The following is a 27,742-nucleotide window of genomic DNA, read 5'->3' as shown; positions in this document are numbered from 1 at the left end:
CAACCAAGGTACATGCCCTTGACCGGAATCAAACTTGGGACCTTTCAGTCCGCAGGCTGATGCTCTATCCACTGAGCCAAACCAGTCAGGGCAGAACAAGGATTTAAATGTAAAATAACAAATTCATAAAAGTTAGAGAAAGGAGGTGAATTTTAAAAACAATTTTGAAATTGCAGTGAACTTTAATCATGATACAGAACTCAGAAGTCAGAGAGTAAAATGATCAATAAGTCTGACTTACACTTTTTGTGGCAAAAATGTCACAAACAAGATTAAATACAAATGATAAGCTGAGAGAAACATGGACGCTATATTACAAAGGGCTAGGTTCTTTAATATACAAAGAACAATTTCAAATAAAAAAAGAATTCTAACAACTCAAACCAAAGTGACAGAGGACATGCACAAGAATGTCAGAGAACAACAAATATGAAAAACTGCTCACCATCTTTGAATAAAAGTTACTCAGAATTAATGTCAGGTTTTTCATATGGAGAAAGGACTTTAAAATATAATGCAGTTTTACTTTTGGCATGATTTATGGAAATTACTGCGTTAAGCAAGTTGGCTGATATAGCCTGTGTTCCCTCATTCTTTTGTGGAATGGTAATGACTAGACTGGGAGACTTCTGGGGCCATGAAATGAAGGGGTTGAATCAAAAACACCTATGAAAGGCCTTCAGACTTTGAAGTAGGTGGAGCCTCCTATTTACTTGGTTCCTCTATTTGCATTATTTCCTCACTCTTTAGTATTCTGTAAGAAAATGGTGTCCTGTCATTACCCTTGCTGATACAGCTTTGTAAAGAGACACTGATATGCCACTTAGTATGGGGCAGGTATTGTTTTGAGCACTTTATAATATCAACTTAACATTTAAAATTGTTGTAAAGCATTCGCCCCCTCAGGGAGAGTGAGGAGCATAAGACCCGAGGGAAGTGGACTTGAAGGGGCTGTCTATTGAAGGAGAAAATAATCCTCATTCTCTGAGCAACACACTTGAACTGCCTTTCTCCCATCAGCTACTTCCTAGGTCATCCGTGAGAGATTCTGAACTATAACCCATGGCTAGAGCATGCCCTTCAGCACACGTGGGCTCAGTGGAAGTCATCTGTCTCCACTGACTTGCAGATGGAACCCAGGGAACTGAACCTACCCAGTGAACCCCTAGGAGGCAGAGAGCATCATTCCACCTTAGCCTGCTGGTCTGATCCTCTCCCTCACAGGTAGGGTTTCAGGAACGCCTCTTGGTGTACCTGTCCCCCTCTCTCCCTTCCCTCAGTGGAGGAGGATCATGGACAATCAGACAGCCTTGGAATTAGAATGAGTCAGCTGCCATGTTGCCAGGTTCCACCCATGAACAACAAAACAAGGACCCTTATTGGTCAGCACAGCCTGTTGAAAAGTCTGGGGCCCACAGGAATGTTGTTCCCTGACCTCCCTTCCTGCCTAGAGCCTCTGAGTGCTGTGGCCAGCTCAGGCTGTGCGTCTAAGACACATGACAGGCTGATGTGTGGACCATACTGGGATATAAGCTGATTAACAGCAGAGCCTGGGTCTAGCAGGAGACTCCCCCTTTTATGTTGCTTGCACCCCTAGGCCTCCCTCCATTTGCAAGGGTGGGTGAGCCTCTGCCTTCGGGACTTTTTTAGTTGACATTCTCAACATCCCCACGCTTTCCCATAAGTCCACATGGAGACCTTCCTCTAGCCCAGTGGTTCTCAACCTTGGCTGCACATTAGAATCACCTGGGAATCTTTTTAAAATCCTGATTTCTAGGCCTCGTCCTCCGGAAATTCTGTTTCTTTGTTACTAATGTTGTGGCCCCAACCCATAACAAAGAAACAAAATTTCCGGAGGATGAGGCCCAGAAATCAGGATTTTAAAAAGATGCCCAGGTGATTCTAATGTGCAGCCAAGGTTGAGAACCACTGCTCTAGCCCAGTGGTCAGCAAACTGCGGCTCACGAGCCACATGCGGCTCTTTGGCCCCTTGAGTGTGGCTCTTCCACAAAATATCATGTGCGGGCGCACACGTACAGTGCGATTGAAACTTCATGGCCCATGCGCAGAAGTCGGTTTTCGGCCTGGGCAAGTCTACTTTGAAGAAGTACTGTTGATATTTTGCTCTGTTGACTAATGAGTTTGCCAACCACTGCTCTAGCCGAATCCTCTCTGCTGAAGGTAGTTTGGGGATGACTTTGTCATTCAATCAGTTAACAAATACTCATTGATTGCCTCCTAGGTGCCATGCGGTGTTATGATCCCGGCACACTAAAAAACTGTGGTCCTGATATCTAGAAATCCACAGCCTATTTTTGAGCCACACAACCTCACAAGGATGATAGTATTATGCTTGCATATGCACAGGTGTAAGGGCAAGGGGGAAGAGCATTTTCTCTGGAGGGAGGGAATGCTGGACTGAGCTCTCCAGGAGGCCACGGTGGGAGAGCGCCAAGAGAATGGGGAGGGTTGGACGGGGGAAGAACAGGTGCATGACCCAGAAACAGACACAAGCATAGTAAGTTCCCAGAATGACCACTTGCTTGGAATGGCTGTAACGTCGGGTGTGAACGGGGGGGAATGAGACATGAAGCCTTGTTCTGCTACCCGTTGGGTTTTATTCTGAGGCAATCGGTATATAGAAGAATTCTATTCACATGAATACTTGATAGATTTGCAGTTTTGAAAGATTCCCATGGTGAGCATGTGGGTAGTGAACTGTAGGAGGCTGGAGGACCAGTTAGAGATGCATGTTTAGTTTTTGTTGTGGGGAGACAGCATAAGTGCCATGGCTAGAAACTGAGTTGACTTTGCTAGCAATTTGTTTAGCACAGGTTTGCTGTGGGAATTATAATAATTTCACAGACCAGTAGTGTATAGGATAATATCTTTTAATAAGCCAAATAAAGAAATAACATACTCCAAACAAATGGCACATTAATCAGACCATTGTTCCAGGCAAACAGGGGGCGGGGGTTGGGGTTGGAGTGGTGGTGGGGAGTATGAAGGAATAAAGTCCAGGGAGGCACTTGGGAGAGTCAGTGACCAACTGACTAATTTCCAGATTTCCAGCTGCCAGGGCAGAGTAAAAGTCTCCAGTCGCTGGAGCGTTTTGCTAGGGAATGAAGATACCAGTGTTGATGGGCGAGCTGATCTCTTTCCCAGGGTCACAGCCTGTCACCACTGGCTAGGAGGAGTGCCTCACCAAGACAGGAGGGAATGCCCCTCTCAGAGAGTCCTTGCAAACTCTCCGTATTTGTAGTCTAAATGTCTCCTTGGCCCGCAGTGGCTTCTCCACGTGTTCTCATTGATAAGAAGGGGCCCCTCAGTAGCTGGTTGCTTATCAGTGACAACAGGTGTAGAATGATGACATCCTGGCAGGACTTACTTTATTCTTATATCAGATAACTTTTGGGGGGTCATAAACAAGTGGATTAAAGGAACTTCATTTATGTCATAAGCAAGTGAATGTGAAATCATCTTAACCCAGGACACAACAAGGCCACTGCAGATGTCCGTGTCCTGAATGAAGAAGGCCCGAACTCGGGCAGAGGCAGGGACGGTAGAAGGGAGGCTGCCAAGGAGGTTAAGCTTCATTACTTAGCATTGGGGGATGAGAGAGGGGAAGCACTTGGGTGCCTCCATGATTTCTTACTTGGTAAGTGGAAGGTTTATGGAAGGAGTGGCCGATCTGCGGGTGAAAGGCAGTTATCAGGCTGTAACAAGTTACTATTGTGAAGCGCATCTGCTGCTCAAGTAGCAATGACAAGCTAGCTCAACAAGGAGATAATGTCTAGGTACAGAGGAGAAAGGGCAGTGTCTTCAGGCCTCTGAGCCTGTTACCACAGGCCATGCATGGTTAGGAGTCCCTAAAATGCTCTGCGGCAGTGTCCACTGTTGGAGACAGTCATCCCTCCCCAATCCTGACCGGAACAATCCCCACACTCAGCTCGTTGTTTTGAACTGTTCACACTATCACAGATGTCCCCCACATTTCTCCCCTTGCCCAGCTCCCCTGCCCCCACCTTCACTACACTGTTGCCTGTGTCCATGGGCCATACATATATGTTCTTTAGCTAATTCCTTCCCCTTCTTTTATTCAGTCCTCACCACCCCCTTCCTTCTGACCTCTGTCAGTCTGTTCCATGTATCCATGCCTCTGTTTCTGTTTTGTTCATCAGTTTATTTTGTTCATTAAATTCCATAAGTAAGTGAGGTCATATGGTATTTATCTTTCTCTGACTGGCTTGTTTCGCTTAGCATAATACTCTCCAGCTCCATCCACGCTGTTGCAAAGGGGAGGAGTTCCTTCTTTTTCACAGCCGAGTAGTATTCCACTGTGTAAATGCACCACAGTTTTTTATCCACTCATCTACTGACGGGCCCTTGGGCTATTTCCAGAGTGTGGCTACTGTAAATCATGCTGCAGTGAACATAGGGGTGCAGATATTCTGACTGATGTGTTGGGATTCTTAGGATATATTTCCAGAAGTGGGATGGCTGGGTCAAATGGCAGTTCCCTTTTTAATTTTTTGAGGAAACCCCACACTGTTTTCTAAAGTAGCTGCACCCATTTGCATTCCCACCAACAGTGCCCTAGTTTTCCCTTTTATCCACATCCTCACCAGCACTTGTTGTTTGTTGATTTATTGATGGTAGCCATTCTGGAAGGTGTGAGGTGATGGGGCTTGTCTGTGGTAAGAAGGTTTATGAAGTACAGGTTCCAGCTGGCCTGGTTTAGGAGGCCTCTCTCCTCTGGTGTGGAATCCCCGGACAGCCGTCTTTGTTTAGTACGGTAGGCTCTGGTTAGGCCCGTTTGCAGCAAGTATCTGAAAGGTTCTCCTCTCATCCGATTTGGGGTCATAAAGAATTTAAATACCAAGGTAGAATTTTCCCAGTGGCTTTATAAACAAGTAGTAGCCATTCATGAGGAACTTGGAGAGAGTGGAGCAAAGGGAAGGAGATAGGAAGATGGGGAAGGTCCCTTCACTGCCCCCTCCCAGTTTTGATTTTCCGTCCTCCCGTTTTTGTCTCCTGTAGCCCTCCCAGGCCAGCACTGTGTTCTCTCTCGCCTACAGCAATAGAGGAGCTTCCGAATTCTTCGCCTGGCTGCCCCACTCTAGTCCATTTTGTGCATTGTGTTTTCCTAGATCTGGAGCTTCCTAGTGGGCCCTGTCACTGTTCTTCATTGGCCACTGTGTGCTTTCCTGCCCATCTGCCACAGTTCCTGCCGGACTCTCTCTCAGACACCAGGCCATTCATTTGTAAATCCACTGGTACACCCAAGGCAGGGTCGGGTGCAGATCAACTTTTAATAGTTTCTGGGGAGGAGGGTGCTCCTCACCGTGGGCCTTTGTCAGGCTGTTGCATCAGAGTTCTCTCCTCTGTTCTCCCTGCCCTGCATGGCCACATTTCAGGGGACCTCCTCCAACTCATCTCCTTCAGTTCCACTGATCAAAATGCACCACTTTCTACCCCTCTACTGCTTATCTTAATATTGCAGTTGTTACAATGTTGTGGACTAGAGTGACTGTGGATATGTTTGCCTTTGCTCGCAAATGTAGATTCCAGAAGGCAGGGAGTGGTGTTTTCTGTAGCACCTACAAGGAGGAATAGCATACCATAACTGCTCAATTAATATTTGTTGGATAGATGAATAAACTTCTGGAGAATCGGAACTGTGACTTTTTAATCTTTGGATTCACCACAGTGTCGTTACATAAAAAGCAGATCAATAAATGTCTTTTTAGATTGTTCATTTAAATAGAGTTCATGTCCTAAAACCTTTGCAGGAACAGCTGTTTAAAGGTCAAAGTCCAAATATGCTGTAATGCATGGTAGCTATTGTAGCTATCACGTGTTCATTTCCAAACTTTCAAATCATGCCACATATTTTGTCTGATTTGTGAAAAAGGATATAATGGAGTCTTATAGAAACATGCACACACATTTAAAAAAATACTGAGTCATTATTATGGGGGGAAATGTTTGAAATCAGCCCTACCTGGAAAGCTGGAATGTGTACATAATGATTTTTCCCACTGTTCTAGAATTCTTTACTTCTGTGGGACTAGACAATATGTTATATATGCATATCTTGTCTCTATAGATGCTAGAGACCAGGTTTTAAACTTTAAAATGTCTCATTCATACTAGGTTTTTAATACTTGCTGAGTGATGGAGTTGATATTCTCCAGGAAAGTAATGGAGCTGTTTCCACATGAGCTTTTTGTTTGGCCCATTGGGGTTATTTATATTTTACAGCTGAGCATTAATTTCTGTCTGGGTTTCACCTCTTTTCCAGGGAGGTTCCCTTGAAGGATGCGAAGGAATACGCTGAATCCATAGGTGCCATCGTTGTTGAAACAAGTGCAAAAAATGCTATCAATATTGAAGAACTCTTTCAAGGAATCAGTAAGTACCTCAAATCATGTTTTTAGCTTAGCTTACGATTTTTATGCCTCTGAGAGTCAAAGGATGAAATCACAGAGCTCTCAAGTAGAGCTTTTCCTCTGTGTGAATTTGTTTGATGATGTGGATATAAAACCTACAAGCATGCACTTGTCAATACTGACCTATACTGTGTCTCCCAAATCTACATTTCCAAAATTCTGTCCTTTAACCTGGTAATTCTATGTTTTATGAATCAAAAGGAAGTAACTCTGTTGCAAAATAAAATTTATTTTTATTTAAAAATTATGTATTCTACCGCATTTTATGTGTGAGGGTGGAAAAATTAATTTGCCTTCTACAACTTAAGTTCTGGCTGAACTAATGAAATTGGCATGAGACCGATTAACAAGAGAAAATGACCAGATTTATTATGTATGTACATTTGGGGGCTTTATAAGAATATGGGTCCCCCAGGACAGAACTGGCAGTTGAGGCTTATATGTTATCTTGAGCTAAGGAGAAGGGGGGTAGGCGGGTTGTAATTTGGGAATTCATGGGGGGTGGGGGGCGCAGGGAGGCAATCCACATGGAGATGGAAAAGCAAATGTTTGGTAAACAGATGTTTGCTGGGCCATCTTTACAGTGGGACACCGAGAAGACTGATCGAATGGGCCTTGCTGCATTCCTCTGTCTGTCACACTAGCTCATATTAAACCACTATAGTTATCTGTAATGATAGCTGCCTTCCTGGAGCAGGTCCTTTCTTCTTTTAGGCAGTTAGGAGGAAGGCCAAAGGTTTTTTCTTAGTCTTTCTTTTCTTAAGAATAACCAGCTTAAAATAACCAATATCTCAAAAGGCATGTTTTTGGCTGGCAAACTGCTTTCCCTCATATATCAGTATGCTGAGGGGAGGAGAAATAAAATAGATAATGAAGAGATATAGAAAACTGAAGTCAGACTCTAGGCAAGCGAAACAAAAGAACCTTTTGTACTTTCTTTTGCTTGTTGATCGCCAACAAAAATAGTCTCTCCATCCCACGTGACCTGAAATTGGGAATTGGGTGGAGAGTCTATTTGTAAATATTTTCCTCATTTCTGATCAGCTAAGTAATGGAAGGTGACAGCTCCCTTCTTCATCTCCAGATCTGGGTAATGTTATGTTTCCCTTTCTTTATGCTGCTTCCCCATCAATAACCTTTACCTAAGAGCTGTTTCCCAGCTGGTGGGCCAGGGTTTCACCTTTACAACTTCTCTGATAGTGATGTTTTGTTCTGGGTCCCCCAGAGCTACTTCCTGGCAGCGATCTTGAGCAACTGTGTCCTGAGATACCTTCAGAGCATAATTGGGGACTTGAAAGAGGTATAAGTGTTTGCTGAGGTTCTGGGACTCAAAGTCTTTGGGTCACCTTAGGAGAAGTTGAACTCCTGAACAGTTGGCAGTTGTTCTCAAATATCTTGGCTCCAGACAGTTCCAGAAGGGAATTCCAGAAGGGAAACTGATAGTTTGATCTCTCTGAGGTCATTGTTGGCGGTGCTCTCAAAGTCAGAGGGACCGTTGCTTCCCAGAACAGATTTGATTTCCTTTTAACTGGTTTTGGTTCATTACTTCAGACTCTGAGAACCCACAGCAGGGAATATTTTGTTTGTTTCTCTTGGATTGACGGAGAATTCGCTGGAGACGAGGAACCCTGTCTGGGTTACTTGCATGATACAGAAACGCACAGAAGAATGCAGCCCCATGCTTCTTGTTCTCTGGGTCTACACCACCTTTCCTTCCTGTCTCCTTCAGGAGGATTCATTGTCTTGCTGTTATTTCACTCTCAACAGAATCATGTTCTCCTAGCTTGTCGACCTGAGTGGTTGAACTCTGGAGTGCTAGGGCTGTCATTTTATGTTGGAAACCCCATATTCCCAGACTCGCGCTCCTTCCTGAAAATGGGCCATGGGTGCAGTGCTCTGTGCTGAAGAAACTGCTCAGCTGCCCTCCACAGCTGTGTAACTCTGGGTGACATCTGACAGGGTTTGGTTTGAACTCATTCCATTAACCTCATATTTGCTGAGGTCAAACGTTCTTTTTCTGGCAGCATTTGGCCTTTCTGGTAGGTTAGGCTAATTGTGCAGCTATTAAATAGTTTGTCTTTATTAATGCTTTTAATCAACGAAGCCAGGTAGCTCCTGATGACCGTGACTTCCACCCCTTTCCTTTGTGCAGCTCCTTGTATTCTCTAGAGCTCTCTCCTGCTTTAGCCCCTCGAAGGCAGACTGTGCAGATGGCGGTGCTCAGCAAAGGAAGTGCAGCTCTCTGTATACCTCAAATGCAGCTTGAGATTTCTCCATGAGCTAGGAGACTTCCTGAGGTCTATGTAAGTCATTATTAAAACCCCAAATGAAATAAGGACCTCAAAGAGTAAAATAAACCTAAGCAGCAAGAATCGATATCTTAATTTAAAAGGTATTTCTTTGTATGGCCCAGCCAGTATAAATGCCTTCATGTATATGAGGTCTTATGGCTCAAAGGGATGGGGACTTGGACTAAGAAATTCCTGAGATCCTATTGGTCTATTCATTTAAGAGACAACAAGCTTTATTCAAAGCACTGGGGAATTATGGCTTCAAATAATTAATTCCTATAGGGACTGTAGAATACTGTATCACCTTGTCTTCCATGTCAAATAAACAACTGTTTCTGTGTCATTATACTGTGGTTGTAAGTGCCTTTGCAAAGAAGCCTATAAATGCACAGCCTGCAGCAAGATCTCTCTCCAGGTACATACTCTGAGTGCTGGTGCCTTCCCAGCCTCTACTCCTTCAGGTGAATTTCTTCTGAATCAGGTGTTGTAGCCTAATTACAGGTTAATTTAAAACACAGTACCAAGTACACCTAAATATATGGCAGCAGACATTTCATTTATTTTCCTTTTCCCTGTTTCTACTTCTATTACATGTGCTTCTCTCTGAGTTCAAAATAGAAAGATATATTGCTGACATCTATGCTCCCCAAAGCAATTTTCCAGACAAACGTGCCTGGGAGAAAAGATGCAATAAAAAAACCAAGAATGAGCAATGAGAATAAAAGCCCTTTTAAAAAAAGCATTCTGCCCTAACCGGTTTGGCTCAGTGGATAGAGTGTCAGCCTGCGGACTCAAGGGTCCCAGGTTTAATTCCGGTCAAGGGCATGTACCTTGGTTGCGGGCACATCCCCAGTAGGGGTTGTGCAGGAGGCAGCTGATCGATGTTTCTCTCTCATCAATGTTTCTAATTCTCTATCCCTCTCCCTTCCTCTCTGTAAAAAAATCAATAAAATATATTAAAAAAATAAATAAAAAATCATCATAAAAAAATAAAAAAGGATGCTTAAACATAATTAATTCATATTGACTTGAATAAAGAGATAAGTATTTCTCTTTTATATTCTTAGAGTGCTCATAAACTAGAAAGGAATCAACTGTTTTCTTAACATGAGTTAATATATTTTCTAACTGGAAATATTATCTATTTTCAAGGACTGAAGCTACCCTGGAAAGGATATAGGTGCTGTGCTGTTTTGGGTAGTCTATGCACAGTCCTGACATATCACTTCTTACTGCAAACAGTGGTTCAAATGGGAACATTATTCATCTTGGTGAAAAACAGGAAATGACTTAACTGTCCAAAAGTTGGGAAATCATTTTTTAAAAATCCTGGTATACTAATATAAGCCAGTGATTAAAATGATGATGTAAATCTGTATTTATCAGCATAAAAAGATAAATTATTGAGTGTGAAACAAAAGTTAGAGTGGTTTGTATTATATCCTGATTTTATAAATCGTGAACCATATAATATATAAAAGTAAATAATATATTCTTCCGGGTAAAGATATATGCACATTAAAATGTTAACAGTGGTTGCTTTATGCTGATGAGATTATAGAGAACTTTAAAAAAAGACTTTATTCTGGAAAATTTTAAACATATGTACCAGTATACTGTGTAATATAGTGAACCATCATGTACTCATAACCAGGCTGGTTTCATCACTACCTCACCTCCCCACACCCCTACCTGTATTGTTTTGAAGGGAATCCCAGACATTTCTGTAAATATTTTCAGTATGTAACCTTTTTTTACATCACAACAATTGCATTATCACATTGGTAGTAAAGCTGTTATCATATTAATGCCATCAAATATTCAGTGTTCAGATTTTAATGATCTCATGATTGCCATAAATGACTACTTTTTTGCATTTTTTATTGAAATCCAGTTGCTTGAATTAGGATGCAAATAAATTTCTTACACAATGATTAGTTGATAGGTCTTTAAGCCTCTCTTAAGCAATAGGTTCCTTCTCCATCTTTCCCTCATATAATTTCTTTTTTTAAGAAATTAGATCAATTGTTCTACAGAATTTAACATATGGATATTGCTGAGTTCCTTTTTATTGCTGAGTGGTATTCCATTACATATGTAAACCAGGATTCATTGATCCATTCACCTAACATTTGGGTCATTTTTTGTTTTTTAATATTTTTATTGATTTCAGAGAGGAAGCAAGAGGGAGAGAGATAGAAACATCAATGATGAAAATCACCAATTGGGTACCCCACCCTGGGGATCGAGCCTGCAACCAGGATATGTGCCCTGACCGGGAATCAAATGGTGACCTGGTTCATAGGTCGATGCCAACCACTGAGCAATGCCAGCTCGGTTTGGGTCGGTTGTGGGGTTTTTTGGCAATTACAAGTAAGATTGCTATGAGCATTCATGAATAAGTTTGATATGGGTAAATACAAATGGAATGGCTGGCTTCTCTGGTAGATAATGTTTAACTTTTTAAAGACTGCCAAACTGTTTTCCAAAGTATTTTAATATTTTACATTTCCATCCCCAATGTGGAGCTCCAGTTGCTCCTCATCCCTGCTGACTCTTGGTATGGTCAGTTGATAAAACTGTAACCATTCTATTAGGAATATAATGGTTATCTGCTTGTGGCTTTTATTGCACATCTTCCTAATGACTAGTAATGTTCAATATCTTTTTATTTGCTTACTAGGGGCCCAGTGCATGAATCCGTGTACCTTGAAAGGAACTGTGGGACTGTGGGCTGTGAGGCTGCTGTAGGCACAGGGGCGGGTCTCAGCCCATCCTCCGAGCCCCGCCCGGCCCCTCCCGCTGCAGCTCAGGTCCCCTGTCTGCCAGCAGCATTCTCCCCTCCACCGCCACCGCTGCTTCCACACGCTGACAGCGCAGAGGGATTGGAGCCCATCGCCAGTCAGCGGGTGCAAGTGGTGGCGGCTGCTCCAATCGCCCCTCAGGGGCAGGGGGAGGTGCAGAAGCCCCTTCCTCCAGCTCCCTACACTTTTAACCTCGTTATTGTTTTTAATTTCTTATTTCTCTCTTTACCTTCCCACATCCAATCAGTTGTCACATCTGCCAAGTGTCTTGCTACATTTCTCTTTCCGTCTTTGTTTTCCACTTCCCCCAACTGCACCCAGATGAAGGCTCTCTCTTTGTTTAATATATTTTTATTGATTTCAGAGAGGAAGGGAGAGGGAGAGAGAGAAACATCAAGTATGAGAGAGAATCATTGATCGACTACCTCCCACATGCCCCCCCCCCCCCCACCTGTGGATCGAGCCCGCAACCCAGGCATGTGCCCGTGACCGGAATCAAACCTGGGACCCTTTGGTCCACAGGCCAACGCTCTATCCACTGAACCAAACCAACTAGGGCTGAAGGCTTTCTTAATCCCTGACCTGGACTTTGTGCATGCCTTCTGACTAACTTCTCTTCCTGTCTCCTCCTCCATTCATGCTCTCTGTAGAGTGTTAGACTCTGTATTCTAATATTCAAGGTCATCTAGTAATTCCAACGCTGTCCTCTTTACTGCAGCAAAAGAACAGCTACAGAGAGTGACCTCAAGTGTCACACGTGTCTCTCCCACGCCCATTCTGTATTCTGAGGGCAATGTTCTCTGATTGTGAGCAGTGTTCTGTAGAGGACTCCACCCCCACCCCCGCCTTCTAAATGGAGAGGTTTGCGGATCATTATCAAGAGTAAATACTTCCAAGTCCTAATAAACCTGGTCAATTTACTAATCTGAATGATTCAGAAAATCAGGATCAAGAATTGGAAGTTACACAGCAACTACCAGCACCACTAAAACTCAACAAAAGATAGCCAAGCCAAGTCAATACTGGAACTGGGATGAAAGGAGAGAAGAAATGGACAGGGAGGACTTATAGCTTGTGCAGGAAATGGCTGGTCCATCACACAAGGAGAGAGGACAGCTGCAGCGAAGCACACTGTTTTATTTTTGTTGTGTGTAAAAGCATTACAGCCTCTAGTCCAGAATCATGATAATATTTATAGACTTGGACTTTGTTTTTTTTCACGTATCACATTCCTGAGGAATCATTTATAAAACCTGCTTTTTCTCTCGGCTGTCAACTTTCAGAAAAACTGAACTTCAAAAAAGAATCTTTCAATTTTTCCCTAACAGAATCTTACACAATTCAAACCTTATGAAAATAAACACCCTGGCCTAGGGTTTACACTGAGGGATGACTTACGGAGATTGTGTGCTCTGAGAACATTTTGTCAGAGCGGAAACATGCAGCTGATGCTCCGAGCCTTTTCAGATGTTTGTATGTATATATTTGTCCCATTCTGTGCCCTATGTAATGAACACTAATTCAACAGTGCTCCAAGGTGATTACCTTGGTACAAAATGCTATGGCCATTTTCCAGGACTGTTCCTTTGCCTAAGTACACTTAACCTTTCAGTAAGTTCCAAACAGTTCAGACCATAAGATCCCGAGCTCTTGTGTTTTCACAGTGCCATTTGCTTCCTTCTCTTTTTAAGGTGCTGGCTTCATGGTTATGACGTGGCTTTCTTCTCTGTCTGCCTTAAAGTGGAAGTGCTTCTTTTCTTATCACTGTTTGAAGCTATATTGTGTAGGATACCTCCCAGGCTGTAGAAGAGCAGGTCGGGTCCCCATCCTAGTACCTGGACCCTGAGTGTCCACCATGGTGAGCCACTAGGCAGGGGTTTCTCCCAATGCAGACTCCACGCAAGCTGTGCCCAGAGCCATGACTCCTTCTATCCTCATTAGTTCTTTCCATATTAGAAATAGCCATGTAGCTATATTGCGTAGTAGTTACCAAGTTACTTTCCCGTATGCTTTTTATAGGTGAGGAAAGGAAGTCTTGGAGATATTACATAAATGGACTAAGTTCACTAAACCAGAACACGGACTCTCAGATTTCAGAACTCTTTCTACCAGATGAGCAAAATGATGTCCGAGAAAACTGCAGTAATTCTGTATTTTGAGAAATATTTTGTTCTAAGTGAAATTTTGAATATTCTGAAGATAACAGAACCTGCTGCCTCTAAGAAGCTATGTTCAAAAACTGATTCAAAAACATTGCTAAAAGTTTAAAATGAATAAGAGAGGAATCTCCTTGAGGCGTTACTCAGGTCTTACCTTAATCTTGCATCCCTAACTGGTCTTGCTTATTGTCTATTGAGGAGAGAAGATCGAGTCAGGAAAGAGGGAGGAAGAAGGAGAGAGCAAGGGAGTGTGCTGACAGGCCTCCCTAATATTCCCCTTTTTCTGTTTTTTCTTTGTTTTCAGACTTTCATTCTACTTTTGTGACTTAATGAATATCTTATGTATAAATATTTTCTGTAATTGGGGTACTTTTCATAGGACAAAATATGACACGAGGCTTGTGGAATAAGCCTTGTATTGCAGGACTAAAAGCCTAATGCTATTTTGTTAACTTTAGAGTTAACAATATAAGCATAGCATGAAGTTGATGTTAGTATAAATGTTGATTTTGATATTGCCAAAAATACTGATCAGCAAACAATACTTGTCTTAGTTAATTAGATCAATAGCTTGCACCAATCAGAATTACAATTTTGTCCAAAAATATTTCAGATGCAAATGCAAAAGTCTATATTGCAATACCTAACACACTCCGGAGGCACCTGAACTATTATTGATTTAAATAGTTTAAATAATGATGTATCTTGACACTGTCATCTCTCCAAAACACCCTTTTTCAAGGAGTAAGGAACATTTGACTGGCAAGATTTGACCTAAATATATCAGAGTATTTGTAGTCATTGGGAACTACCTCTTCTATTTCTCACTTAAGAGTGACAAAGTAGAAGAAGCATTTTGTTTACTTCCTTTTAATTATGACTAATGAAAGAACACAGCATGTCCAGAAGAGGAAAACACATACTTAACACTCTCATTTGCTACTGGATTAGGAGTGAACTTTTTTGAGAATGGCCTGCAAAGCTTTATATAGTTTTGCTGGCAATACGAAATGGCAGAAGCAGGAACTACAGGAATTATTACAACCCTTTTATCTGCTCCATAATCAGATGAAGAGCCATTTATTTTGAATTTTGGATAATTGTCAATGACCTTAATTTTTATACTTGAGCTTTGGTGAATGGCCACACCACCCAACCTACAGAACTCATTAATACCTTTGAAAAGAACTATTTTTGCCTTTTGTGGAAATATGCCTCTACCAGGGCATTTCACGCTCTTTATGGTTCTTAGGTACAATCCAGTTGCATTGAAAGACTTTATCTTTGAAACTAATTTCCCTTCCATTCTGACTTCTGGTTTCTTAGTAAAGTAATATTCTAATTAGCTGACTTTTTAAAAAAATCCTTATTTTAGAGTTAGCTTTCATGCCTTTTTCATGGGGAAGGGGGGGGGGAGAAAAGTAGCATAAGAGCTAATGTGGTACAGTGGGAAGAATACAGGCTTTGGGATCCATCAGAAAAATCAAGATGTCGTTCACAAAGAATCACCTGTGCCACTAATTGTTGACGTGACCTTCAGCACATAATCTAAGTTCTCTGAGGAATAGTACAATGGTGATGATATAGCCATTCTGCCAGCTTCACAGGGTTAAGTGAGGATGGTGCCTATGAAAATCTTTGAAAACTGTCTAAAAAAAATATTTGTGATTTCCAGATTCTAGTGCCTTTTTAAAAAATGGATTTTTAGAAAGAGGGGAAGAGGAAGGGAAAGGGAGGGAGGAAGAGAAACATTGATATATGAGAGAAACATTGACCAGTTGCCTCCCGTATGGGCCTATCTGGGGATCGAACCCTCAATCTAGGTATGTGCCTGATGGGGAATCAAAGCCACAACATTTTTTGGTGTACAGGATGACACTCCAACCAGATGAGCCACCTGGCCAGGGCTCTATTGCCGTTTTTAAAGTTTATTTATTTTTTAATCGTTACTGTTGAGAATATTACAGATATCACCCCTTTTCCCCCCATTGCCCCCCTCCATCTGGCTCCTGCCCCCTCCTAGGCCTTTACCTGTGTCCATGGGTAATATGCATGTAAGTTATTTGGCTAATCTCTTCCCACCCTCCTCCTCCCCTTCCCTCTGAGAGTTGTTGGTCTATTCTGTTTCCATGCCTCTGGTTCTATCTTATTCATCAGTCTATTTTGTTCATTAGATTCCTTGTTCATTTATTTTGATTTTTAGATTCAATTATTGATAGATATGTATTTATTGCCATTTTATTGTTCATACTTTTTATCTTTTTTTTCTTCCTCTTTTTAAAGAAGACCCTTTAACATTTCATATAATACTGGTGTGGTGGTAATGAACTCCTTTAGCTTTTTCTTATCTGTGAAACTCTTTATCTGACCTTCAATTCTAAATGATAGCTTTGCTGGGTAGAGTATTCTTGGTTGTAGGTTCTTGCTTTTCATCACTTTGAGTATTTCTTGCCACTCCCTTCTGGCTGGCAATGTTTCTGTTGAGAAATCAGCTGATAGTCTTATGGTTGCTTCCTGGTAACTAACTACTTTTCTCTTGCTGTTTTTAAGATTCTCTCTTTGTCTTTAACCTTTGGCATATAATTATGATGTGTTTTGGTGTGGTCCTCTTTGGGTTCCTCTTGTTTGGGACTCGGTGCTTCCTGGACTTGTATGTCTATTTCTTTCACCAGGTAGGGGAAGTTTTCTATCATTTTTTAAAATAGGTTTTCAATTTCTTGCTCCCTCTTTTTTCCTTCTGGCACCTCCATGATGCTAATGTTGGTACACTTGAAGTTGTCCCAGAGGCTCCTTACACTGTCTTTATATTTTTGGATTCTTTTTTTCTTTTTGATGTTCTGATTGGGTATTTTTTGCTTCCTCATATTCCAAATCGTGCGTTTGATTCTGAGTCCTTTGCTCTACTGTTGATTCCCTGTAAATTATTCTTCATTTTAGTTAGTGTATCTATCCTTCATTTTGACTGCTTTCCTATGTTTGTTTTTATGTATTAGGTAGAGCTGCTATGTCTCCTGAAATTGGTAGATTGGCCTTGTGTAGTAGCTGTTTTGTAGGGTTCAGTCTCCCCAGTCACCTGTGCTGGGCACTCTAGATGGGTCCCTGTATGGTCTGTGTGCCTCTATTGCCTTTTTCTAAAGACACCTTTTTTTAAAGATAAAACTCACATATCTGATTATAGATAACAATCCTGTATTATAAATTTCAAAGTTGCTAAGAAACTAGATGAAATGATAATTATGCAATATCCAAGAGCATTAGCTAACACTACAGTGATAATCATATTGCAATATTTAAATTATCAAGTCAACACCTTAAACTTACACAATGTTATATCAATTGTATCTCAATAATACATTTTTAAAAATTCATGTGCCTACATTTTACCAATTTGAAGTGTATAATTCAAGCTTTTAAAATAGTCATAAATATATACAACCACCCTGGCTGGTTTGGCTCAGTGCATAGAGCGTGGGCCTGTGGACTAAAGGGTCCCGGGTTCAATTCTGGTCAAGGGCACATGCCCGGGTTGGGGGCTCGATCCCCAGTGTGGGGCGTGCAGGAGGCAGCCAATCAAGGATTCTCTCTCATTGTTGATGTTTCAGTCTCTCTCTCCCTTTCCCTTCCTCTCTGGAATCAATAAAATATATTTTAAAAAATAAAAATAAATAAATATATACAACCATCAGCAGTCAATTTAAATTATCTTTATTATCTAAAACAAAACTTCCACATCCTTTAGTTATCACCTTCCTGGAGCCCTCCATTACCTTTTTAATTTTTTTTAATTTATTTTTTATTGCTTACAGTATTACAAAGGGTATTACATATGTGTCCCTTTTTTTCCCCCGCCCTTGACAATCCCCTGGCCTCCCCTACCCCCCAGTGTCTTATGTCCATTGGTTATGCTTATATGCATGCATACAAGACCTTTGGTTGGAATTTTTACTTTGTCTTTATTTACAGAGACTGTAGTGTAATTTTAAAAAATGAAATTAAGTTAAAATAAGATTACTTGTGGATGACATTAAAATACTGTTTCCTAGGAAGAGTTTCTCTTAGGGGTTTTTAGTTAATGCTCCATGTGTATTGGTAGGATAAGGGATAGCAAGCTAAGTGTTACTAAATGATATTACAAAGAAGATTACAATACTCAGTCCAGTTCTATTTTAAGAACCAGAAAACACAAGTACTCCCTGTCATTAGTGAAGTCCTGGTGCCATTGCGCAGCTTGTTGCAGTGGGATAGATCTGTGGGAAGGCTGGGGAGGAACGGTGGGCTGACGTTTGGGCCAAGAAGTTGGGTGAGAACTTTTCCCTTTACTCAGAAGCACGAGGTTCCAAACCCAAGAAAATCCATATTATCAGGAAGCTGATTTTACTTTTCCTTGACCTTTTAAACATGAGCTTGATTTCATTCAGCAGAGCAATGAAGTGAGGAAAGGAGGGAAGGAGGTGGGAGACAGAGTTACACCTGAAGCCTCTCTACTTTCCACAAACGTTAAGTGGAGTGGTGAAGCATGGTGACAATCTGCGTATGGTGTCAACTGAGGAAAAGGAACTCAACCTTGGCATCCCTTTTGTTCCAGGTCGCCAGATCCCACCCTTGGACCCCCAAGAGAATGGGAACACTGGAGCAATCAAACTTGTGAAGCCAACCGCACCAGCCAGTCGGCGGTGCTGCTGACCGGGCCCACGGCCCCCTGTACTTGAAGAAGCCAGAGCCACCTCCCTGTGCACTGCTGATGGACCCCATTCTCGGTGGCCTGGCACCTCACGTAGAGAGAAGTGAGCACGTTGGCTTGGCATCCTGGAAGGGCTGTAGGGAATGGGACAGGAAATGTCCCTGGAAAAGTATTTGCAAAAACTCTGGAAAAAATACACCACCTTTCATGCATGAAATGCACATGGGAGAAAATGGATTTTAGATAATAAGTATAATTGAGTTTTTGTTAAAAACCTTAAAATATTCTCAATTTGTACAAACATCGTACTGGCTTATTACGTGTGTGAGATTCTAAAAGTGATGTTCCACTCTGATTTCCTGTGTTCCCTAGCCAAATCCCAGTACCGTCTTCAGTGCCATTGCCTTTGTGAACTAGCCAGCCTTCACCGAAAGGCTAACTTAATTTTATTTAATTTACCTTTTAGTGGAGTATAATTGGATGATCACTGAAGCTGTAGATTTGAGCTGTTATAGAAGTGGGAAAGATGTATTAGAAACTGTTGCCTGCATCTCTGACTTTTACTTGATGAACTTCTTTCTAAGTTTTAGTCATCTGTAAACAAACAAATCAACTCTGACTAAAATATTGCATGTAATTTTGGGATTAGGAAGCGTGGTTTGGAAGAGTCACGTAAGGACTTACTGTATAAGCAGTGACAGGTGTAGGATGTAAATATTACTCCAGAGGTCACTTGGCATGCGTCACCTCCATGGCCATAAATTCCTACTCTTACAGAGGTTTAACCCTACAGAGTGTTATCTTACTAATAGAATATGTCATGGCATCATTTCTAGGGGGGGAATTAACTGAAGGATAATAAAGGGCAAACATTTAATAATAGCAATTATTAAAAGGTTACAAGAAAGCCAGCCTAGGGAAGTACCAGCACCTTAAGATTCTAGATCCCAATTGCAAAATTGGAGAAAACATTTTAGAAGATGCCAAGCTTGGGGAAGTAGGTATTAGGGCTTAAGAGGGGTCCAACTCCAGAATGCCAATTAACAGAGTGTAGGCTTTGATTAAAAAAACCAACAAACACCTTCCTTTTCAAGTTCCCTGTCTGCTCAATTAATTAAAGATTTCTGAATCCAAAGGTAGTAAAGGGAGAAAAGTCATGAAGAGGAAGAAAAGCTATTTCCATTCCAAATTCGAATTCTGTTACCATTCTGATTTTCATAAAAACCTAGGCTCCAAAAGCAGTTGGTTTCCTATTAGGACTTATCCTGGGTGGTGATTGTTAAAGGATATTCAGATCAGGGCCTTCTGTGGGAGCTAGAAACTGTACAGTAGTCTCAGAAATAATTAATTGTGCAGCGTGGTCCATGAACATACCAGGGCCAGCAAACATATTGAAAACCTACAATGTAAAAGCCAGAAGAGAGGTCATGAGCTGATTAAAGACTTTGAACTTTGAGTAACTGAGTGTGAGCTGCCACGTCACAGTCCTGTCACTTCGGTGTCCCCTGCGCTCTGATGCATAGAGACACCAGTACCGCCATAGACAAAAAGGAAGAGTCCTTGAGAGACCAGGGCCAAGTTTACACTTCATGTGGATGGTAATCAAGACAATAGGTGGAAATCAGAGATTAAGGTGTGTGTGTTGTTGTTTTAACGCAAGGATATGTCTGTTTGATGTTCTTCACCTAGCTTGGAAGAGTAGTTTGACAATCTTAGAAAGTGAAGGCTGTAAACACTTATTTTTGGTTCAAAAGTGCCTCCTAGCTCTCCCAGACAGGTACCTCAAAAAACGTTAGCAAGCGGCACTTGGGTGACTTCACAGGGCCTTTGCAGAGGTTTTTAGGGTTTTTCTCTACATGGTCAGCATTACTGGTTAACATGATTCTGCTTGCAGGCCAAGCAATTACTATGTTCTTTCCAACGTTAAAAAAAAATTTGGAGTGAAAATTGAAATGCTCTCTTTCCAGGTTGCATGCAGGCTTATTTTAGAACTGTCCTCGACAACCTGGGTTTATCTCTAGACAGCCTCTCGGGTTGCCTAGCTAAGGTGGTACGCGTCCCAGCTGAGTTACACAGCTTTGGTCTGGGTCTTTAGTGGTTGCATTTTGCATAAAATGGTTGGTCTTATCCTCATGTAGTGAGCTGCCTACAAACGAGGCCACAGTTTTGTTTCAGAAGCACATGAGGGTGTGAAACCCCTCTTTTACCTTTCTGTACTGCCTTAAATATTCCAGCCAGTCGGATGACTAGATATAATCACTACTTGGAGTAATTGGTGAAGGAGGTAGTGGCATTGGGGCACAGAAGCCTTTGCATAAACGTGGAGTCGTGTCTGAAGGTAGATACTCGAGCCTTGTCCAGGCTTTCTTACCTTCTTTCTGCCTTGAGATTACTTCCTGGCTGTTCTTATAATGGAACTATATGTAAAGTCCTGGAAATTGCTATTGCTCCAAAATGACAAGTAGTTTCATGTGATGTAACAATATTCTTCACATAATTTTCCAAAATTTGCTTCTTTTCCTCTATTCCCCCCCCCCTTTCGTGTGGGTATAATGTGTATTTGTGTAAATATGATTTCATGTTTGTTATGCCAACATATAACCCATTCCTCTGGCTGAGTTTGGCTCACAACTGTGTTATATCATGTAGGCGTGGGTCCTCCCTGGGATTGTCTCCCAATGGAAAGGCCTCAGATGGCAGTGGAGTCGTGCAAGCATTTGATGTAGGTGCATAATTGACTTGCCATTTCATGGTTGAAAATGGTACACTGGGTTGCTGAACATGACGTTACCTTGTAGATAATAGAAGGCTGGAGACTTAGAACTAACCCTTAGCCAATAAAATGGCTGTGCCCCAATGAGAACTGAATTCCTTTTCTGGGGAAGTTTAGATAACTGAAATGCTTTCTCTAAGATTGTGGCATGTGACGGCGGCATTGAGCTCCTTACCGGGGACTCCACTTCCATTGCTCTGCAATGTTCATGGGGAGTTGAGTAATGAGCTAGCTTATAAACGAAAGGGCTCTGAGCTAATTCAGACCTGTTAGGTGTCTAGTTTATTCTTTGTACCATAATTGTTGAAACCAGACCCAGTGATCCTATGTCAGTGCTCTGTTGTGTAAACGCTCCTTTTTCTCATGTTTTTGTAAAGAGCTTCTGTCTGGGCTGGACCCAGTTCTCACATATAGAAGATGCCCCTGTAGACAGTTAGGACCTTTCCACCTTGTATTCATCCCATAGTAAAGCATTGCCCTCAACATTGCCCAATTCTATCTGTTATTTTGGGTTTAACAACACTGATTCATACTAATAAATATTTTACGTTTTATCATGTGTGTCTTTTTCTTATTATCATGTTCAGTAGAATAACTTTTAAAAATGACAGTCACCTCAGCATAAAGAATGGTGATTCCCCAGAGAAACTTGTGTATCTGTACACATGAAGACACAGTTGAAGATGTTCTCTGGCACTGTGCAATAGCAAAACGTCTTCCCTAAGGAAATCACTAATAAAATGTGGCACAGCCACAGGATAAAAACGACAGGGTAATGTAAATGGGTGCAAAAGCTATCATGCATCAACATGTGTCTCAAAACAGAATGTGAGCCCTGGCTGGGTAGCTCAGTTGGTTAGAGCATTAACACTATACTCCAAGTTGTGGGTTCAATCCCTGGTCAGGGCACATACACGAATCAACCAGTGAATGCATAAGTGGAACAACAAATTGATCTCTCTCTTTTTCTCTCTCTCTTCCTTCTCTAAAATCAACCTGTGGAGTGCTAGGTCACTATACTGCATATCCCTAAGGGAGCCACTCATAGTGGTCTGTGATTGGCGCCCTTGGGAGCTGTGGTGTGGCTGAGTGCATAAAGCAAGTGGAAGAAGTACAAAAGCATATAAACTTACACAAAACATGTGTGATGTATGATGTTCATAAATGTGTATAAAAATAAAGGAAGAATTAGGACAAACATCAGCTTCATGATAGTGCTTACCTCTGGGGAGGAAGGGAAGTGAACAGGATCAGCGAGGAGAACACAGGGCATTTAACTATCGGTAATTTTATTTATTTCATGATATAAAAATCTGAAGCCGTAGGACAAAATGATAGCATTTGGTAATTTCAAAGCATGGGTTTCATTAGTCTGTATATATTGCTGTATTCAATTTTTCAAAGAGTAGAGACAAATAATGAAGGATTAGGCTAGAAAGATTTCATAAATGTAATGGCCAACTTAATGTACTCAGTACATTTTTACAAGGTTTACTTATTCCCATTTCTTCATCTCAGGTACCCACACCTGCCCGCCAACACACACATCCTTTCTCATAAGCACTTGTGGATCTTAGGCTTGCTTTCTATGCAGAGCTTCATTTGGCGCATGGATGAACATGCGGAAAAGGATGTGGAGAGGGAGGAGAGCAGTGTCTTATGTCCTTAGCCTTTGAGTCATTTCCCAAGGCATATGCTGGGGAGCTGCTTTGCATATATAAGCAAACAAGAAAACCTTCCCAAACCCCTCACCACTTAGAGACCCAGTGTTTGATTTTATAAGGAAATCAGCCATTATTTTGCATTTACTACGAGTTGTTACACTTGGAGAACACTTCCTATTCAGATAAGGATGGTCCTGAGAGCAGGCCTGATGATTAAGGGACGTGGGATACCTCATCCTAAACCCATGAGCATCCGTCTCCAGTAACGTCTTCTCTAAAGTTTTGAGATGCTGCAGCAACATGGAGTCAATGGGCTTATGGTACAGATATGAAGCTATCTTCCCCCTCTTTTCCAGTGTCTATTAAAAGCAAACAGATAATACCAAGCATTAACAGTTATACTGAAAATGCCTACTCTCAAACATGCTGGTCAGAGTATAAATTGGTATGAGCTTTTTAGAAAGTGACCTCATGACATAGTAGCTGGCTTGCATACGTGTAAGTGATTAGTGATATGTACAGAATAAGGTGTTTGTCCTGTATCATCTATAGTGACAAAAACGTGGAATAATTCAAATGCCCTATGCTATGAAATTAATTAACTAAATTATAACATATTCCTAAAATAGAATACTGTGATCCTTAAAAATTACAGTATTAGAAATAAGTGTTACAAAATTCAAGGGTACAAAAATATACCCCTTTCTATTTTCTGTAATAATTTAATTTCTACTTGATCCCCTATTCTGTCTAATACAGAAAGCTGAATTTAGTCATACCTAGTTTTACCTAAATTGGGGCACATCTGGGAGTGAAGGGGATGCTGTTAACATCAAGCTGGGACAACAGGAATAAATCGGATAGTCCCAGGCAAACTGGGACATATGGTCCTTTTGGTTTAGCCTCCTACCCATGTAGCAAGATGGGCGGTAGCACCAGGGAGGTGGGGCAGAAAACTCTGGAGTTATTGGGTAACTAACTACCTTATCACAGCTCTCTTCATAAAATCATCCATCTGTCCATCCATCCATCCACCCATCCACCCATCCACCCATCCACCCACCCAGTATTTGTGGAGGGCCACCATGAGTCCATGCTAGACTAGCGCTCCCTGCTCCATCAGATATGTGTAATTCCCAAGCTTACAAGGAAATAAAGATAAGGGGAAAGACAAGAAGAACAAGAATGACAGGAAGGAGAAGGAGATGTTCCTTCAAGGGCAGAAAGAGCAGCTTGCCTGGGGAAGCACAGTGACTACCGGGGTAGGAATGGGGCCTTGGGACTCAGCTCACCCCTGACTCATCATAAGATCCTGAACAAGTTTCTCCGTTTCTCTGAGCCTCAGATTCCTCCTGTAAAACAGGGATGGTGCCCACATCACAAGCATGAGTCAAGATTAAGTGACATCATTGTGTAAGGCACCAGCACAGAGAACCTCGTGCCTGTGATTGTGCCATAGCTTCAACCTGTGCCCTGGACTTGGGTGGAGTTCTTTTTGCTTGTCCTTCTGTTGCCACTTTCTTATTTCTGTTTCTTTCCTTGAGAAGCAATGGAGTATAGAGATTAAGATAAAAAAGCATCAGACACAACCTGAGTTTGACTCTAAGCTCTGTAATTTGCTGGCGGTGGGATGTTTGGCAGATTAATTTCTCTAAGCCTCAGTTTCCTCCAATGTAAATGCAGAAAATAATTCATATATACACTTCTCCACAATTCTGGGATCCAAAAAGCAGAGATATTTTTCTCAGTTTCATACGAAGTCATTTGGCAGTAAAGCCAGATCTGAACTGATGCGATGTTCTTTATCGCCATTATTTATCCCACCAGGGGTGGCTCCGCTGGATGTTCTGTAATAGATGCACTGTATAACTTTAATAAAATCCAAACAAAATTCTTAGCTCTGAAAACATCTGCCCCTAAGTTGTCACGTAGGTATTGTGGGCCCGTAGCATCTATCTGCCTTGCAGGTGTGTCATGAGGAGTGAATGAGAAGAGGCGTGTAAAGAGGCCTTCCCATTGGGGAGCTCCAGGCAACCACAGGGGGCGCTGTTTACATGACTGGTGAACATAAACTGCGCCTCCTGAGTGGGCTGCAGGGGTTTCACTCCGCAGAGAACACTTCTTATCCTCCTGGAGGGAGCAAATGCTCAAAAACAATAATAGCTAACACGAATATAGCGACTTGCTAGGTGCCAGGTACTGTCCTAGGTGTTTTATATCATATTACCTTTTTGGTTTTCACACCCTCCTGTATGAGGTAGATATTATTATCTCCTTTCTACAGATGAGAAAACAGAGGCATAGGGGGTTAAGTAAATTGCCCAAGACCATGGACTAGTAAGAAAGATCAAATTAAAATGTTAGCTACGCCCTGTCCTGGTAGCTCAGTTGGTTAGCGTGTCCTCCCCATACACCAAGGTTGCGGGTTCCACCCCCAGTCAGGGCACATACAGGAATCAACCAATGCATGCATGAATGGGTGGAACAAATCGATGTTTTTCCTCTCTTCCTCTGTCTCTAAAATCAATAAATTTAAAAAAAAGTTAGCTACAATTATTTTCTCCTTTTTAATTAAAAAATTTTAATGTATTGAGGTATAATTGACGTTTAAGTTTCAGGTGTATGAGATAATGATTAGATATTTATACTATTGCAAAAGGATCATCACAATAAGTTTAGTTAACATCCGTTATCTCACTTAGTTACACTTTGTTGTCTTGTGGTGAGAACTTTTAAAATTTACTTAACAACTTTCAAATATATAATACAGCATTATTAACTATAGTCATCATGCTCTACGCTAGATTCCCAGGACTTAACTAGCTCTATACATATTTTATAACTGAAAGTATGTCCCTTTTGATCCCCTTCGCTCATTCTATCCCCCCATCCTACGCCAACCACCTCTGGCAACAACCCCTTTTCTGGCTTTTTTTCAATCAATATAATTTGGAGCTCTTTCCATACGTATCAGCATCTACAGATGCACTTTATTTTTTTTAATGGCTGCATAATCATCATGATGATAATTAGCATTTATTGAACATTTGCAATATGCCAGCCCTGTTCTCAGTGCTTCCCTTTTCTCCTTTCTTTACTCTCATTATAAGTACTGTAAATATAAAGGAATGAAGAAAGGGAAATTCTTGTTCATTGAATACTTCCTGTGAGCTACATACTTTCCAATGGCATCTCATTTTATCCACAAAACAATCTGAGAAGGATGCACAATTGTTCTCATTTGTCTAGAAGGAGCGTGGAGAACTTAACTGACTTTCTCAATTTTATAGTTAGTGGGAAGGGCAATTCCACTTATGCCAATGCCCATGCTATCATTCTTGGATCTCAGAAGGAAGTGTTGGCTGGAGCTAAGGGTTAACCAGCTCAGGTTGAAAGAGCTGAATCACTCCATTAACTAGATTTGCTGGTTTCACTGAACTATTTATCTGATCCCAAACTGCTAGAGTGACTCTCCTGGACCCTACTGCTCAGGCGGCTTGATTTATCTTTCCCACAGCCCTGCCCTCAGCGCTGACACTACCGTTCAGGCCTGACTGAAGTTCTTAACTGGCTTTTTGAAATGACTTCTGCATCAGAGTCTGGCAATGCTGACTTTGGAGGGCCTAAGGCCCTGAATTTGCTTCTGAGTACCCGGTGCCAAACGCGGTGTCCCCGGTTGGGCCTGTATGACCGGACAGTGGCCAGCTTCCTCTGCTCTCCTTCACCACGAATTCTCCCAAATGTGTACCTATCCTCTCCTTTCCTGGTCCTTTGGAAAAGGACCCCAACTCACTTCTAAAGCACGTGCCAAGCTTTCTTTGACTCCTTCCATCTTAAAATTCCCCTGGCACTGTTTTCCGCTTCTCATCAACTTACATATATGCACAAATTTTGATCAACTGCCATCCATCTCATTTTCCCCATCAAGCTGCCCTCTTTTTCCTTCACACTAATGACATTTTGAAAAGATAATCTTGAGCCTCTACTTCTTTGATCTTCTATTCCCTTCTCCCTGGTATTTGGCCACTATCCTTCATTGTGCTCTTTCAAAAATTATCGGTGCTCACCTCTCTCTCCCCACTTCCCTGTGGACATTTGAGGCTGTTGACTTCTCCTCCTGACACCCCTTTCCTCACCTTCTTCGCTGTGCCTTTAGACTTCTTATCTGCTTAAATGCAGTTACTCCCTGCAAATTTATGCTCCTGAATCTGCTCAATGTACGCCCCCTTCCTTATTGATCTCATCTAATTTTATTATTTCATCTATTGCCTCTGGCTTCCAAATTTCGGTCTGGCCTGGCTTCTTTTCAGATATCAGAACTTGCTCCCAGCCGCCTGCTGGATGTGTTCAGTGGGCTTTCTGCTTCAGGTACCAGTGCCCCGCCAGGCGCACAGACCCTGCTCCACCTTGTCACCCGTGCACTTTGTGCATTGCATCCTCTCAGCGGCGCGGGCCTCACATTCGAGAGTCCGTTTCAGCTCCCCTCAAACATCTACCAGATGATGTAATTCTATTTCTGGAATTTCTTGAACTTCCTTAGCCTCTTTCCACTGTCCTAGTTTACTATGTTTTCTCTTAACTGTTGTGATTGTTACATAACAGTTCTCTTTGAATTCTGTGTTTGGCCCTCAGACCTATCATTGGATACGCTATTAGTGAATCTGCTAACATACAGATCACAGCATACCATTTCCTTACTACTTTCTGTGACAACTTACTGCAAATTAAATACAATCCCAATGCTGTAGCCTGTGGTAAAATGTCCCTGTCCTTGAGCCCAGCCTCTGTCTCTGCCTGTCAGAGGCTGTGGCCGCGGCTCCTGACACCTTCACCTGTGGCCGCTCCCTCCCCACTACGAAGGGCATCTCCATTTGCTCTTCTCTGCCTGGCAGTGCACCCAGCTTCTGGGGGCTGGGAA

General features: G+C 41.8%; 1 protein-coding gene across 3 annotated transcripts in view; it reads left to right on the top strand.

Annotated features, from left to right (window-relative positions):
* RAB31 (RAB31, member RAS oncogene family) overlaps positions 1 to 27,742 on the top strand; it is a 133,117-nt gene that overhangs the window by 101,257 nt on the left and 4,118 nt on the right. For 2 of the 3 annotated variants that reach the window (XM_036321812.1, XM_036321811.1), the window contains 2 exons: positions 6,305 to 6,414; positions 18,292 to 21,714. In XM_036321812.1, coding sequence (XP_036177705.1) covers positions 6,305 to 6,414; positions 18,292 to 18,389 — 208 coding nt within the window. In that variant the 3' untranslated portion in view covers positions 18,390 to 21,714. Of the gene's footprint in view, positions 1 to 6,304; positions 6,415 to 18,291; positions 21,715 to 27,742 lie in introns of those variants that run through there. The other variant, XM_036321813.1, reaches the window with a different exon arrangement.

Source organism: Myotis myotis, unplaced genomic scaffold (assembly GCF_014108235.1).
Source record: "Myotis myotis isolate mMyoMyo1 unplaced genomic scaffold, mMyoMyo1.p scaffold_m19_p_9, whole genome shotgun sequence".
NCBI lineage: Eukaryota > Metazoa > Chordata > Mammalia > Chiroptera > Vespertilionidae > Myotis > Myotis myotis.
This window is presented reverse-complemented; position numbering and strand designations above follow the sequence as displayed.